Consider the following 15,488-nt stretch of genomic DNA (forward strand, 5'->3'; position numbering starts at 1 on the left):
CAACAGAGCTCATAGAAAGGTCCTGTTGATTATGAGAATTTAATTTTGTGATAAAGACAGTTTCACAAATAAATACAAAAGAAAGCATAAGGACCATTCAGTAAATGATGTTAAAATAATCCATAGCAAATTTTAGAAAAATCATTACATTCTTCAATTTACATCATCCCATGAAACATATTCCAAATAAATCAAAGTTATTTTTCCACCAATAACTAGGATAAAAAAAATGAATAGTCAATGAATCTCTGGGGAAAGAATTATTTTAAAAAATTAGGAATGATGGAAGAAATTTCAATTACAAAAAAGGATAGATGGTTAAATTAAAAATTAAATGCGTTCGATGTAAAAAGTAAAAAGGCAAACAATGGCGTATAAGACATATATCTGGATATAGAACAGACAGAGGGTGAATATCTTTACTATATCTATAGAACATACGTGCAAGAAATTGTTCAGAAGAACCAGGAGATTTCAACGGAGAAACGGACAAAGGACAGGAACAGACAATTCACAAAAGGAAAAAAGTAAACAAACAGAAAAATATTCGACATCCCAAATATACAAATTAAACATCAATGAAGTGCCACTATTTATCAAGTAAACTGTGAAGAAGAACTTTAAAATAATAATAACCAAGGCTGGTCAGATATGACAAAACTAATATTCTCATTTGTCACTGTAAATATTATAAAGTGGCACAAATCTTTTGGAAAGCAATAGGGCAATTTCCTTGTTACAATTTTTCCTAAAGAAATAATCAAAAAACCTCGGAGAAAAAAATACCTATATGTACAACGTTTATCATAACATTTATAAAACTGAAAATAACGTAAATAGCCAACAACAAGCAATGGATAAATTACGATGTACCCACTAGATTACCACTACCTTGAGAGCAGGATGTCTTGTTCATGATGGGAGATGCAGGGCCAAGTTCATACAGTACAAGCATTAGATAAACATGAGTGAATACTGAAGGAAAGGAAAAATATACTTAAAATGATAGTTAAAGACTAGGTAGCTGGTGGCACAATTTTAAACAGAGGCAAGAATATAAAAGTGCATGATTACAGTCATATTTTTGAAAGCTGCATTAGAAAAACTGCTAAAAGGAAATATATAAGACACTAACAGTCACTGTACTAAGAGGTTTATGAACAATTATTCTTTATTATGGTTATATTATCTTTATTTAAAATGTAAACATACTCCAGAGGGATTACTATTATGATTACTTAAAATATAAGTTGATCTTGAGAAACTGAAAAGATAAAAAATTTAATAACTAATGGAAAATGCATAAAATCCCCAAATAGTTCCACGGTATAGGTAAATCTGCCCAGCTAAAATGAAAAACACAGTCATACAGAGAGGTTAGCAACTGATATTCATAATTTAGATGAGACACGTCATTTCTGAGTCCTACCTCAGTAATTAATGAACACATCACAGGAAGTCAAAACGCAGCCACTCAAACAGCTGCTCAATTTACTGCACTCCTGTTCTTTTCTGAACTCTCTCTCTGCCTCTGGGCTGAAAGCACTTAGAATTATTATCTTCTGACTTAGAAGCTCCTGGTGAGACAAGGTCAATGCTATGATCACACTGGGAATTCAGAAGGGCAGGGCCACCAAGGATAGGCTGGGGTTGGGCGAAGATCCCTGAGTTGAACTGCATTTCCATCCTCTAAAAAAACAAAACTACAGAGAGAGAAAGAGGGTACAAAATTTCAACAGCTTCTCTAAGGCACTGTAATCTAAACTGTTGTTCTCAACCCATTATGGGTCATGAAATCAACTGAATGAGTCACAGCCAGGATTTTATAAAGGCTACTAATAGAACAGAAAATATATCAGCATGCATATCATATTAAAAGGACATCATTTTATGAAATTTCTGTTTCAGAATGTGTGTATGTGTCAGAGTATTTAAGTCTTGGGTAACAATGCTAAATATATTTCCTACTGATTTGTGGTCAAAAAAGTCTCAAAAGCATTACTCTGGACAACCTAGGCACTGACTTGGGGGCCAGTGAACTACCCAGAACTAAACTGTTCAGTATTTGAAACTAAAGGATTCATCTCAACATAGGAATGTAGTGAATCCAGTTCATCAAAGCATTAGGCACCAATACAAAACAAACACCTCTTCAATATTTCATCCAGGAACAAATAACCGCCGCCATCCAAGAGCTGGGAAGGCATCGTTTTACAGTTCCCTCACAAAGCACAGGCCATTTTTTATCCTCTGCACACTTTTCTCCACTTGAGGTTTTAAGATGCAGGCACATTATGGCGCCAGAGTCACAGCTAGGAAATCCTACACCCTCCTTTGCCAGATGGAGAAACTGAGGCTTAGACTGATGAAATACCCTAGGAAATGCCCAAGGTCAGTGCAGGGTACAGCTGAGATCACACTCTGAGTCCCAGTTCTTTTCCAAGAACCCTTAAAGGCACATCAGAGCACAAGCAGCTCTCCCTGCCAAGAGACAAGCTGCTGACTTTTTTTCTTTTTTGGTCTCATCTGCTAGCTTCATACACCTCTGAATTAATTTTTACTAATGACTAAACGAAGCGATTGGATGAGGAGGCCCCTGCCCTTCAAAAAGAAGAGAGTTAATGAGACTGCTCACCGAAGTTGCACAACAAAGTTATTTTTTCTGCGTTAGGGAATTTCTAGGCTAATTGTGGCACTCTCCTTGGGAGACCTACTCATATCAAAATAAACGAGTGTTACCTCCTTTTGAATTCCTTCTATTCTGACACTGTAGGTGAAAAGAAAAGCTTGGCTTGGTGGCCATTTTCTTTGCAGATAAGTATATACTGTATATAACTTGGTTTAGTGTTACAGATATCAATAGATCACTATGAAATAGTCTTAAATCACAATTTACCTAGTGATTTCTAAATGCCACTAAGTGTTTGAATTTCCCCAAAACTGTTATTTTTTAATGACATCAAGATGGTTCTCAACAACAACAGAAAATGTGTCCCTCTCAAAGTGAAAACAGAGCCAGAGAAAGATGCTATGCAAGTAAAAAGTAGTTTTTCTGTTTTTAAGGTTTTCATTTTGTTTCCTTGGAAAAGATCAGCTCTCTGAGGTCTCTTCCAGCAACTAACATCCTATGATTTTCACCTATTTTTCTTTTTCAAAGTAAGTTTAGTAATGCTTGAGGTATAAGAAAGCCGGGTCAGGATTTCACAATCTGAGAATCACTCATTTTAGGAATGTCAGAACTGCCACTCTAACCTTTCCCATCGTCTTGCAATATCCAGATGAATGAAGCCTGGTGAAGGTCTTTGAGGTCCTGGACAGAGTCTGGTTTAACTGATAAATTATGTGAGAGACTCAGAACCCTCAGAAGCTTCGGGGTCAGGAAGCTAAGCCTCCTCTAGCGAGCCTCCTTCAACAAGCTTTCCCATAGTGATCTTTTCTTAAAAAGCCAATCTGTATTCTGACCTTTAGAGGCACAGAGGCAGCCTGTTTCCAGACAGATTTGCTGGCATGAAGACAGCCTCATGATCTGAAGTCAGTGTAAAGGTCTAATTTTCAACAACCATATGGGGCAAATTCCCATGTTGGGACCTTGAAACCAGCAATTATGACAGCCAAGTGATGAGTCTCAAGTGCATAGTTGAAAGTTTATTAATTTTATGCCATTAAATAGAGACTTACACTCAAAAACTATTTTAGATGGGTTCTAATTTTGTCGATTTTAGAGATCTCACACCATCACTCTAAGTCCTCAACTTTCAGAACTATGCTTATGGTGGGAAAAACTTTGATTTGCATTTTAAAAAAACTTTTTTTTTTGAAGCAAGTCTTACAAAATGCATGGTACATGAAACTCCACCAGGAGCTCAACTGAACTGAGCTAAGGTCTGAGTATTAGTGAAACTAATGGTTTCAACCAGAGAACTAAGACAGTGCAATTTCACAATGAAAACAATCAATGGTAAATGAATCAATAGTATAGGGATTTATAAAATGAAATGAAATTTTAAGATATCTTTTCAAGAAATAGGCAAGTAGTCATGGCCACTTAGAATGAAAGTTGTTCAGAGCTGGGGAAAAAAGGCCTTCTAGACAAAAAAATCCAACCCCTCTCTTGTCCCAGCCCCTTCCTACCCTCCTCCCTTGTTGTAATGCTACCAAGGCCTAAAGCAAGCCATTAAACTTCTTGCAGGCTCAACTCAAAAATCTTCACTCTTGGAAACTCACGGGCCAGCCCGGTGGCACAGCGGTTAAGTTCACACGTTCCACTTCTCGGTGGCCCGGGGTTCACCAGTTCAGATCCCAGGTGCGGACAGGGCACCACTTGGCATGCTATGCTGTGGTAGGCGTCCACATATAAAGTAGAGGAAGATGGGCATGGATGTTAGCTCAGGGCCAGTCTTCCTCAGCAAAAAGAGGAGGACTGGCAGTAGTTAGCTCAGGGCTAATCTTACCTCCCCACCCCCCAAAAAAAGGGAAACTTACAACTTCCTTAGGGCCATTCCATCAGCCATTGTTTAATTCATTTAAAGAACATATACTGCATATCTCCTTTGTGCTAGGCCTTGGGGATCAGATCTCCTTATACTGGGATAAAAATATGACTCCCTTTTACCCCTTGCAGGGACTGTCTGCCCTCAAGGCTTAGAGAACACAGCTAACTATGTTGCATAAATTGGTCCAATAAAGTCAGAATATAAGGCGGTGGTTCCCCACAGTCCCCTCCCCATTACCCTCATTCCCTACAGTCCCCTCCACACGGCCTCCTCCCCAACATCCCACCACCACACCCTCAAGTCTTCTTATCCAGAAAAGAATTCAAAATTCTTGTACCCAGAGTTTTGAGAATTTTTGCTATCATAGTTACTCTTCTGGAGAGACTAATTTTGCACATTCCTCAAAGTGTAATAGTCAGAGCCAAGTTCTGAATTCAAGCAAACTGGCTCCTCAGTCTACACTCTTAACCAGTCCATTCTAGTGCTTCTCAATGAATGCGAGTTTTCTCTTCCCCCCTACCTAGAAAGCCCTTTCCCCTACCTTAGCTTTTCCACATGAACTCTTACTCATCCTGAAAACCCATCTGGAGGAGAGCTCCTTGGTCTTTTCTCTAAAGACCACAAGCAGAGGAAATTCTTCGGCAACCCCAGAGGATGCTGTTTGTACCTGCTTTCAGCACATCTCTTTATATTGAGATAAAAATGTGATCCCCTTTTACCCATTGGACAGGTATAGACTCCTGGTGAAAGAATAATTTCCTGTGATTGTCTAATAGTAACTGCCTAGAGTTACTGAAACACTCTGTATGAATGCAGAGATTGTTGACTTGTGTTAAGATACGCATATAAAGAACTTTCAAAGACAAAGGTCTGGATGGGGCGAGGTCCCATATGGACAGAGGTCCCTCCTGGCCATTAACACTTGGAGAAGAGGCTACCACAAGACAAGGGAACTCCTGGTAAGTGGCAGACTAATCATCCGTCTTAACCAAAATAGAGACAAGATGTCTGAGAGGAAGCTTCTACGCAAAGAACGTTAGAATGGTATTCAATCAGAAAAGACAGTCCCAAAGAAGCCAGGAAACAAAGAACCCAAAGCACCAAAGTTGGGCGTGTCCTTTGGAGACAGAAACCAGCTATAACTAAAGCAAAAACAGACTCAGATAAGGCCAGGGAGTTCTGAGAACAAGCTCTGTATTATGACAGCACCTGAAATCTAGACTCATAAGTCAGATTGTTTTCATATGTCTTATATTCCCTTCTATTTCCTCCTTTGGTATCCAGTAAAGTTCCAGCCTGTCTTAACCGAGATAAGATGAACTGAGGTGAAGGTTTTTATCCACTCTTGGGCCTGAAGATCAGAATATTAGCAGCCCAGTACAGACAGCAGACGTAGGGTGAAAACAGTCCTCCAAGTGAAAGTGTCCTCTGGAGTTAAGGGACACGAGGGCAGAGGAAGCCAGATACACTTCCCCAACTGAAAACTCTCTTTCCTATACAAAATCTTAGAGGTTGTGGTTTTGTTTTATCATCTTCTAAAATTTCCCCCCACTAAAGTGTGAGCATTTTGAAGGACCTTGTCATTTTCACCAATGCTCTGCGCACGTGTGCTTGGAACACAATAGGAACTCAAATGTTGGTTGACGGAATGAAACAATGCATGGACCTTCAGAGTTCTAAGGCTCCATAAAGGCCATCAAGTCCAATCCTTTTCCCACTTGTATACATTTGTCCACATAGGGCTTTCATAGGTTGTCATAAAATTCATTCAACAAATATCAATTAAATGTCTACAATAGTTGAGATCCTGTGCTTTCAGGAATAACAACAAAAACAGATCAGTTGCTGATATAACAAATGTTTATTGAGAGCCTACTGTGTGCCAGGCACTATGTAAGGCCCCAAGGATACTACAATGAATAAGATGCACACAGCACCTTAGGGAACTCATGGAGAAGAAGATAAATGGACAACTATCTATAACACTGTTTAAAATAGAAAATGGTAAGTGTTTTCAAACATGTGGACAAAGGTCATCCAGTGTCAGAGGTCAAAAAGGGAAACCAGGATTACAAAAGAACTTACAGGACAGTGCTATTCAGGAACAGGACATTATTTTGTGGTTTAACCTTATAGTTCAAGAATGAAGACCACTAGTTTCCAGTTAAAGCAGTAATGGAAATGGCTTTGTAGGTTTTGATGAAAATCAGTATTCTATTTTCATATCTTTAGCATTATGTCAAGTGACATTGACACTGGATTTTGAAAAACAAGAATACAGATCAGTTCTCTTTTCATGAAAACCATAATCGAAACTGAGCTCTAAATAAGAGTTTTTTTCACATGTAAGTATATGACCCAAAGAAACACAGACTTGTCGACTTGAGTTATAATAAACTATAAAGAATAATCCTAGAATTATGGCTGGGCCTTATTTATTTAACAGTAACTCCATAATAAAATAATTTCTATTACATACTTACCTTGTGAACTAGGAAAGTTAAAACTAAGCTTAATGTATACATAAATATTGCATTTCTTTTGTCCTATAATCAAATGAAATTTGTCTTTCAGTTTCTTTCATATGTGCTACTTCAGAGTCAGCAAATACTTTGAAATGCACCTCACTAAAGCTGTTTCAAGATAAACACACTGAAATCGGAATCAGAAGACTCAAGAGCTCGAGCTGGCTCCACTACCAGCTACGTGAGTTTGGGCAGGTAAATTCTCTGGCCTAAACTGTCTCATTCGCAAAATGATGCTGTTAGAGCAAATAACCTCTAAGACCCCTTTGAACTCTTAAAAAAAAAACTATGAAAACCTACCCCTACTCCCAAAACATCAACCAAAGCAAAAGTTTCAAAACTAATATTAAAGGAGCTTAGGTTTAACTAATTTCCTCCTTCTCTTACTTGATTCAACAAACTTACAAATTTCCTACAGCAGTTAGGTTGAGCAGCCTCATCTCCAGCAGTTATAGACTGGGAAGGTGATGTCTATCAATCAGTTCCTTTAAACACAATTCTGTGACAAAGAATTTCTAGGTCCAGAGGCAATCTCTTTAAAAGAATTTTGTCTCTATCGAAAAATTAAACACTCATAAGGCTTCTCTGTGAATTTCAAAAGGTATCTACATACATGTATTCCATTCCAGCCATGAATTTCTTCTGTTCGTTGCAGACTGCTTGCCAGGGTGTATGTTTACAATGTTTTCATTTGGATCTGCTTAGGAAATGAATCGAGCACCATTTGGCCATTTGTATGGAGTACGATGTAAACAAGAATATGTGATGAATACACTCAGCCTAGTTATACTGAAGAACCTATGATATTAATAGATGTATCAGGCAAATTTTTTGAGGCCACACTGTATGCAAAGTCCTGAAATGGCTATCAAGATAGTAATGAATATTTTGTTGCTTTACCTCCGCCTGCAATTTTACAAATCACTCAGAAAAAATATTCTCTACCTCAGCATCATTTGAACTTACATTAAGAAAACCTAACTACTGTTTTAAGGTTAACAGTTAAAGCCCTTTGTCATATACGTCTATAGTGCTACATTTTTGAGAATGCTAGTTGATATTACCAAAGCAACAATTCCAGATCTAAACCATAACTACTATATTCAAACAGCACCGCTCTGGAAATTAGCTTCGTCAGCCTAACTTCTGCATATTAAAGGACATTAAGTTCAAGCGACAAGGCTACTGTCTGAAAAACAAGGGAGAATATTAATGGCAGAAGAACTGGCTCCACTTCTGCAAATTAAGCAAAAAGAAAGGAAGCATGCAAAGGGAAGGAACTCAGGAGCTATTTGCAGCAGCGATCCCTTGCAAGTTCTAGGGGCTTGCTTCCCCTTGAGCTCTAAGAGATAAGGAAAAGGAGGGCAAAGGAAGGAAGGCACCTCTCCCGGGCAGAAGACCAAAGTTACTCTTTCCACAACTTGCAATAATTCACTGAATTCACTGTAAGATATCCGAGAAATCTAGACTCTGGGAATGTCTGGGAGAAGGGAGCGGCATTTGCTTTCTCAGTTCGAAGCCCTAACAACTGTACTAGAGTACTCAAAATCCCTTAGTTATTCTCGCAGAGGCAGCTCAGAGCATCCTCCTCACGCACACACCTGCAGGGCCGGGCGGCACCTCCTTCGTCCCCTCCCGCCCTCAGGCCTGGACCAAGGTCCAGTGGCCGGCGTACCGTTAGTCCAAGAGCCACCCTGGCCTCGGCAGGAGTCGCCCGGCCCCGGGCGAGGCCAGAGTGCACGCCGCTGTCCGGGCTCCTCTTCCCAGAGCCACGCAGCGGCCGCGGCACGCAGCTGGACACCGGCACCACTAGGATGCGCATAATAATAAAAACTTGGGGGAGCATTTCTACACTTGCGCCGACGTGGAGGCACAGCCCCTGACACGGGTGCGGGGACCGCCGGCCCGTCCCGCCCCTCCTCGCGGCCGAGGGGCAGCGGTCCGTACCTGTCCTCTGAGACGCTGATGACGCCCTCCTCCTTGGGCACGATCACGGCCATATTCACCACCTCCTGGGACCCTTCGACCCGCTGCAGCAGGATAGGCTTGCGGGTCAGCGGCTTGGGCTGGATCTCCGCCGCCATCGGAGGAGGGGGCGCGCCAGGGGCGCCGCCGCCAATCGCGCCGCGGGGCCGGGCTGAGGAGACCGCTCGGGCACAGGCTCAGGCTGAGACAAGGACTCTGGTTGGCCGGAGCGGCACGCCGGGAACCCGCGATCATAGCCTGGCCGCCGCTCCCGGGAACGACCCCGCGCTCCCGGCTTCGGGTACCGAAACCGCCACAACCGGGGCTGCAACCCGGCGCCACCACCAGAGGAGGGGGCGGAGAGCCGGGGGGCGGGGCCGGCCGAGGGCGGGGCCTGCCGCAGGGGGTGGCCGCTGGTCGGCGCGAGGGCGGCTGCACTTCCGGAAGGGTGGTTGAGGAGGAGGGGAAATCTGAGACAGGAGGCGGGGCGCTGGCGGCCCAATGCGCGTGCGTTAGCCCCCTAGCCCATTTCCGCCCCGCCCCTCCGCAATTCCCAAAGTCTTGCAGTACCACCCCTGGGACGCATGCGCCTTCCGTTCTCTGCGGTCTCCTATCCTCACCGACTTCCACACCCAGCCTTTAGTCCCCACTCTCTTTAGCTCCCGTGAACGCGCGTGCCCACACCCCTGGGAACGCGCTTGCCAGAGGCCCCGCCCCCTCCAAAATCCCTGAGAAGCTGGCGGAGAGTGGGAGGGGAAAAGCGCAGCAGGGCGAGGCCGGAAAGAGAAGAAACCTGCGTGAAGCAGCAGAACTACTTGGGACGTGACTGGGCATGCGCACGTTTTACCTGTCGCGAGAGGCCTGAACAATGAAGAGCGGCGGGAGGTGGCTTACTGCTCCCAACATGCACCAGGCCCAGGCCACGGAGTGACGCCCCGTGGGCTCCTGGGAGTTGTAGTTTCCGGGAGACTCCTCTGCGTTGTCCTGGAATGACCTATCGCCCACATCTCTGCGCTTCTGGCGTGGCAAACGCCGTGGCTTCCCGGTCCTGGCTGAGTCGCGGCCCGGACTGGCCTCTAAGGCAGGCAGCTGAGCGGCAGCCCCCAGCTTAGCAAGCGGTCGCTACCCCCTTGGTTCAGGCTGCTGCCCATAAGAGTGGAGCGCTGGGGACCGGGAAGGAGGAGGATCTCTCTATACAAGCATCCATGAAATAGATTAGAGATCATCTGTAGTGTCAACCTCCTCGTGTTCTTAGATGGTTTAGTTACTAGGCCAGGCTACTTTAGCTCCAGGTTGCAGCTATAGCCCCCGCAGACTTGAACCCAGACCTCCCTGCTCCTGGTCCTGACTTTTTTCTGTTTCCCAGCAATCCAGGCTTTCTAGCTTGCTCCAGAGACAATGGAGAGAGTTATTGTGACTACTGAACGAATGTTAGGTGCCTAGCACAGGCCTGGCATGTGGGATCCTTCATTGTGTGATAACCCCGCTAAGACCTCCCATAGTTAACAGACTAGCTGAGGAGTGGTCATGATCTATGTGGTGACTGGGCCGCCAAAGGTTCTGGAGATCAGAAAAATAATATGCCAGAGCTGGGCAAAGAATGAGATAGGCCTTGTGGAAATGCGTTTCTTTTTTTTCTTTTTTTAAGATTGGTACCTGAGCTAACAACTGTTGCCATCTTTTTTTTTTCTTCTCCTCACAGTCCCCCAGTACAGAGTTGTATATTCTAGTTATGAGTGTCTTTGGTTGTGCTATGTGGAACACCACCACAGCATGGCCTGACCAGTGGTGCCATGTCTGCGCCCAGGATCCAAACCAGCCAAACCCAGGGCCACCAAAGCAGAGCATGCAAAGTTAACCACTCGGCCAGGAGCAGCCAGGAAATGTATTTCTAAGGCACGTTTTTGGGAGTCAAGGCAGTATGCTGCTAAGGGCCTGCCTCAAAGCACAGGGCAACTCCTTACTGCCTCCCGTCTTTGCAGAAATTCTGTAAGATCCTCGAAAGGGCAGTTAAGGTATTTTCTAGCTTTGGGATCTAGAACAAGGCATTCCCGTTCTCTCAGGTTCCCCAGCTATTAAGCGGAGGATAATAACATCTACCTTGGGTGGTGGTTGTGAGGCTTGCAAAGAACATATTTTAAGTGGCTTCATGCACAATAGGTTCTTTAAGGTTTGGGGGATTAAGATGTGGACATATTTGGAGGCCATTATTCAGCCTACCACAATGGTTTTAAATGCCATCTATATGCTCCTGACCCATATTGTTATCTCTACCCATGGCCTCATTCCTGAACTCCAGACTCATATATCTAATGCTACTCCACTTTGTCACTTTACTGTTTTACAGGTATTCCAAACATTCCCAAACAGTATCTTTAAATCTACTGCATCATTTATCCAATTGTTCAAAATTAAGTTCCTAGGAATCGTCCTTGATTCTTTTCCTCACAACTCATATCCAAATGATTAGTAAATCCTATCAGCTCCATGTCCAAAGTGTATCTTGAATTTTCCCACTTATATCATCTCTACCCCAGTCTCAGTTACCGTGATATCTGACCTCTCCTACCACAGTATCCTTACTGCTTTCCCTGCTTCTTCTCTTGAACCCTTCTCCCCAAAACCCATACAATCCATTTGTATCTCAGTAGCCAGATGATTTTGTTTTAAAATATAAACCAGATATAGCCTCTGCTTAAAACTCATCAGTGGCTTATCATTGCATTTGGCATAAAATGCCTCTCCAACATCACCTCTCCTCCTGCTCAGTACGCCCTGGCTTGGAAATTCTCTAGAAACACCACCCACCTTCCTGCTGGTGGCCTTTGCACCAGCTGTGTTCACTACCTGGCTACTTTCTTCTCACTATTCAGGCTTCAGCACCAATGTTAGCTCCTTAAAAAGTCTTACTCTCCCACCTCTAAAGTACTCCACTTCATAACACTCACTGTCATATCACCCTGTTTTATTTTGTTCACAGTACTTACTTCTGCCCCAAATAATCTTGTATGTTTCTTATTTATTTCTTAGTCTCCCTCTTCTAGAAGAGAAACACTCTGCGAGAAAGGATGTTGTCTCTCTGTTCATCATTGTATTCCTAGTCCCTAGAATAGTACCTGGCACATTAGGAAGCATGCTGTTAGTATTTATTAAATGAATGAATAGGGAAAAAAAAAGGGGGGGCCGGCCTGGTGGCGCAGAGGTTAAGTGCGAACGTTCCGCTTTGGCGGCCTGGGGTTCACTGGTTCGGATCCCAGGTGCGCACATGGCACCGCTTAGCATGCCATGCTGTGGTAGGTGTCCCACATATAAAGTGGAGGAAGATGGACATGGATGTTAGCTCTGGGCCAGTCTTCCTCAGCAAAAAAGAGGAGGATTGGCAGCAGTTAGCTCAGAGCTAATCTTCCTCAAAAAAAAAAAAAAAAAAGAGGCAGGTCTGGATTTGTTTAACTCCATTCCATTAGAACATAGTGGAGAGACTGGAATCTGGACCCTACCCTACTTCGTAGAATGAGGTGATCCTTGAGAGAATACACACAACAGGCAGATGATAATGCCAGCATGGTAAAGGCAACAGGTGAGTAATTGGTATCCAAGGGAAAGGCCTAGCATGCAATTTCAGAAGTCGTACAACTGTCAGAAACCCAGGGTGAGAACTCCTGCTACTCTAGGGAAATTTAAGCCTGCTCATCCCCACTCGTCCAGCCACAAGAAAGGTTACTCTGATGGGGATGACGGACAGAAAGGAGGAGACTGCGAGAAAAATGAGTCTCAAACTCCTTTGTTCATATACACCTTAAAAAAATTTGAAGAATTTCAGTATAAGTTTAAATATTTCAGAGTCTGAGTTCTAGCATCTTGTAAATATTTGCATTTATTGTAAATATTTTTATACTTGAGGATCTTTTATTGATGCCCCTATAATACTATCTGAAACAAAAAATATATAAATTAGAATTATTTAATTTGTTTAATATGCTAAGGCCATAAAGCTCTAATTTTGGGGGGTTTTTTTGAGGAAGATTAGCCGTGAGCTAACTACTGCCAATCCTCCTCTTTTTGCTGAGGAAGACTGGCCCTGAGTTAACATCCATGACCATCTTTCTCTGCTTTCTATGTGGGACGCCTACCACAGCATGGCTTTTTGCCAAGCCGTGCCGTGTCCGCACCCGGGATCCGAACTGGTGAACCCCGGGCCACTGAGAAGCAGAATGTGCGCACTTAACCGCTGCGCCACTGGGCCAGCCCTAAAGCTCTAATTTTTAAAAGTTTCTTCTACATTAACTGATCATTATGATTATTAGTACACAATAGGTCAAGACAACATAAATATATTAGAAATTTTTATGAAAATCATTAAACATAAAAAGTAAATTTTTGACAAAAGTCTTTAATGCAAATTTCTATTTGAGATGAACAAGACTAGGTTTTTATATCCTCCTGTATCTAAGGATAATTAATAACTTATTGCTAGAATTAAGTAGGATTCAGGATCAATTCTATTCACACGTTTTGTAAATATAAGGGCTGAGAAACCTCATTTACATAAATAGATGGAAATGGAAGGAATTTTGTTAAATCAGTGCCACTCAATTCTTTGAACTCTTCCTGAGTTACATGTCAAAAATCACATAATTGGGCAAAAATTTTTGCAAATCATATATCTGATAAGGGACTTGTATCTAGAATACATAAAGAACTCTTACAACTCAGTAATAAAAAGAGAACCCACTTTTTTAAATTGGCAAAGAACCTGAATAGACACTTCTCTGAAGAAGATATGCAAATGGCCAATAAGCACGTGAAAAAATGCTCAACATTGTTTAGCCATCAAGGAAACATAAATCAAAACCGCAATGAGAGACCACCTCACAGCTACTAGAATGGCTATAATAAAAAAGACAGAAAATAGCAAATGTTGGCAAAGATGTGGAGAAGTTGGGATCCCCTCATACACTGCTAGTGGGAATGCAAAATGGCGCAGCCCCCTAGAAAACAGTCTGGCATTTCCTCAAAAGGTTAAACATAGACTTGCCATATGACCCAACAATTCCACTCCTAGGAATATATTCAAGAGAAAGGAAACCTTAGGTCTACACAAAAATTTGTACATAACTATCCATAGCAGTATTTTCATAACAGCTAAAAAGTGAAAATGATCCAAATGTCCATCAATTGATAAATGGATGAAATGTGGTATATCCATACAATGGGATATTCAGCAATAAAAAGAAATGAAATACTGATACGTGCTGCAACACGGATGAACTTTGAAAACATTATGCTAAATGAAAAAGTCAGTCTTGAAGTTTCATATGTTGTAAGATTTCATTTATATGCAATGTCTAGAATAGGCAAACAGAAAGCGGCTTAGTGGTAGCCAGTAGAATGAGGGGAGGGAGGAGTAAGGGGGGCTGAGGGTGCAGCTAAGGAATGCACAGCGTGTCATTTCGAGATGATGAAAATGCTCTAAAATGGATTACCATGGTGGTTGCAAGATTTTGTGAATATAGTAAAAGTCATTGAATCGTACACTTTAAAATGGTGAATTTTATGCTATGTGAATTGTAGTTGTCTATTGCCTAAAATTATTTTTGATGACTCAGTGACAAATTGTGTCTCCATCGAGTCTTCTGAAAGCAAAGTATTGGAAAACACGTGACTTGTGAAAGAATTTTTTACATATTTATTAATTTTTCTCAATTTCTATGAAGTATTCAAAAACATATTATATGACTATTACTTTTATCTGTTACTTTTTCACTGAAAGGCACATTGTTTAATCCCATATACTAAAAAGAAATTGGAAAATTTAGAATGTTTTAAATTCAGTATACCTTTGCCAATTTAATTTTTTGATAAGATGCTTTTATTTTATCACATGCTTACGTATATTTTTCTCCAAATCTTAGAGCTGCAGATTTTTATGGAAAAGGTCCACCCTATAGCCTAATGATCAAAGTCCTATTGTTAAACCTATCAGGCAAATCAGACTTACTTTCTGTTAGAAAAATTCTACTTAATTTTTCCATTAAAATAAACAAATTTTTTGTTTTTGTTTTTAGGAAGATTAGCCCTGAGCTAACTCCTGCCAATCTTCCTCTTTTTGCTGAGGAAGACCGGCCCTGAGCTAACATCCTTGCCTATCTTCCTCTATTTTATATGTGGGATGCCTACCACAGCATGGCTTGCCAAGCGGTGCCATGTCCACACCCGGGATCCGAACCAGCGAACCCAGGGCTGTCGAATCAGAATGCGCGAACTTAGCCACTGCACCACCAGGCCGGCCCCTAAAATAAACAAATATTAATATGCATTTTTAGGAATATTGTTAAAATATACTGGGATGCATCTTGTAAGAGGATTATTAGGTGTAGTCAAGTTCCATGATGTGGATCTAATATAATTAATTGATCAATTTTTAATAACTTATGAAAACAAATAGTAAACCAATGTGCTTTTCTTATTAGTTAGTGTAATGTAATGTGTGGCTTGAGTTATAAAT

At 41.8% G+C, this 15,488-nt stretch overlaps 1 protein-coding gene across 1 annotated transcript in view; it reads right to left on the minus strand.

The window, feature by feature from the left end:
* Positions 1-9,875, minus strand: part of WDFY2 (WD repeat and FYVE domain containing 2) — a 183,228-nt gene extending 173,353 nt beyond the window's left edge. Inside the window, exon 1 of the mRNA XM_070578133.1 lies at positions 8,966-9,875. Within this exon, the coding sequence (XP_070434234.1) occupies positions 8,966-9,102 (137 nt within the window). The 5' untranslated portion in view covers positions 9,103-9,875. The remainder of the gene's footprint in view (positions 1-8,965) is intronic.
* Positions 9,876-15,488: the final 5,613 nt, after the last annotated feature.

This window comes from Equus przewalskii, chromosome 16 (genome assembly GCF_037783145.1).
Source record: "Equus przewalskii isolate Varuska chromosome 16, EquPr2, whole genome shotgun sequence".
In the NCBI taxonomy this organism is placed as follows: domain Eukaryota; kingdom Metazoa; phylum Chordata; class Mammalia; order Perissodactyla; family Equidae; genus Equus; species Equus przewalskii.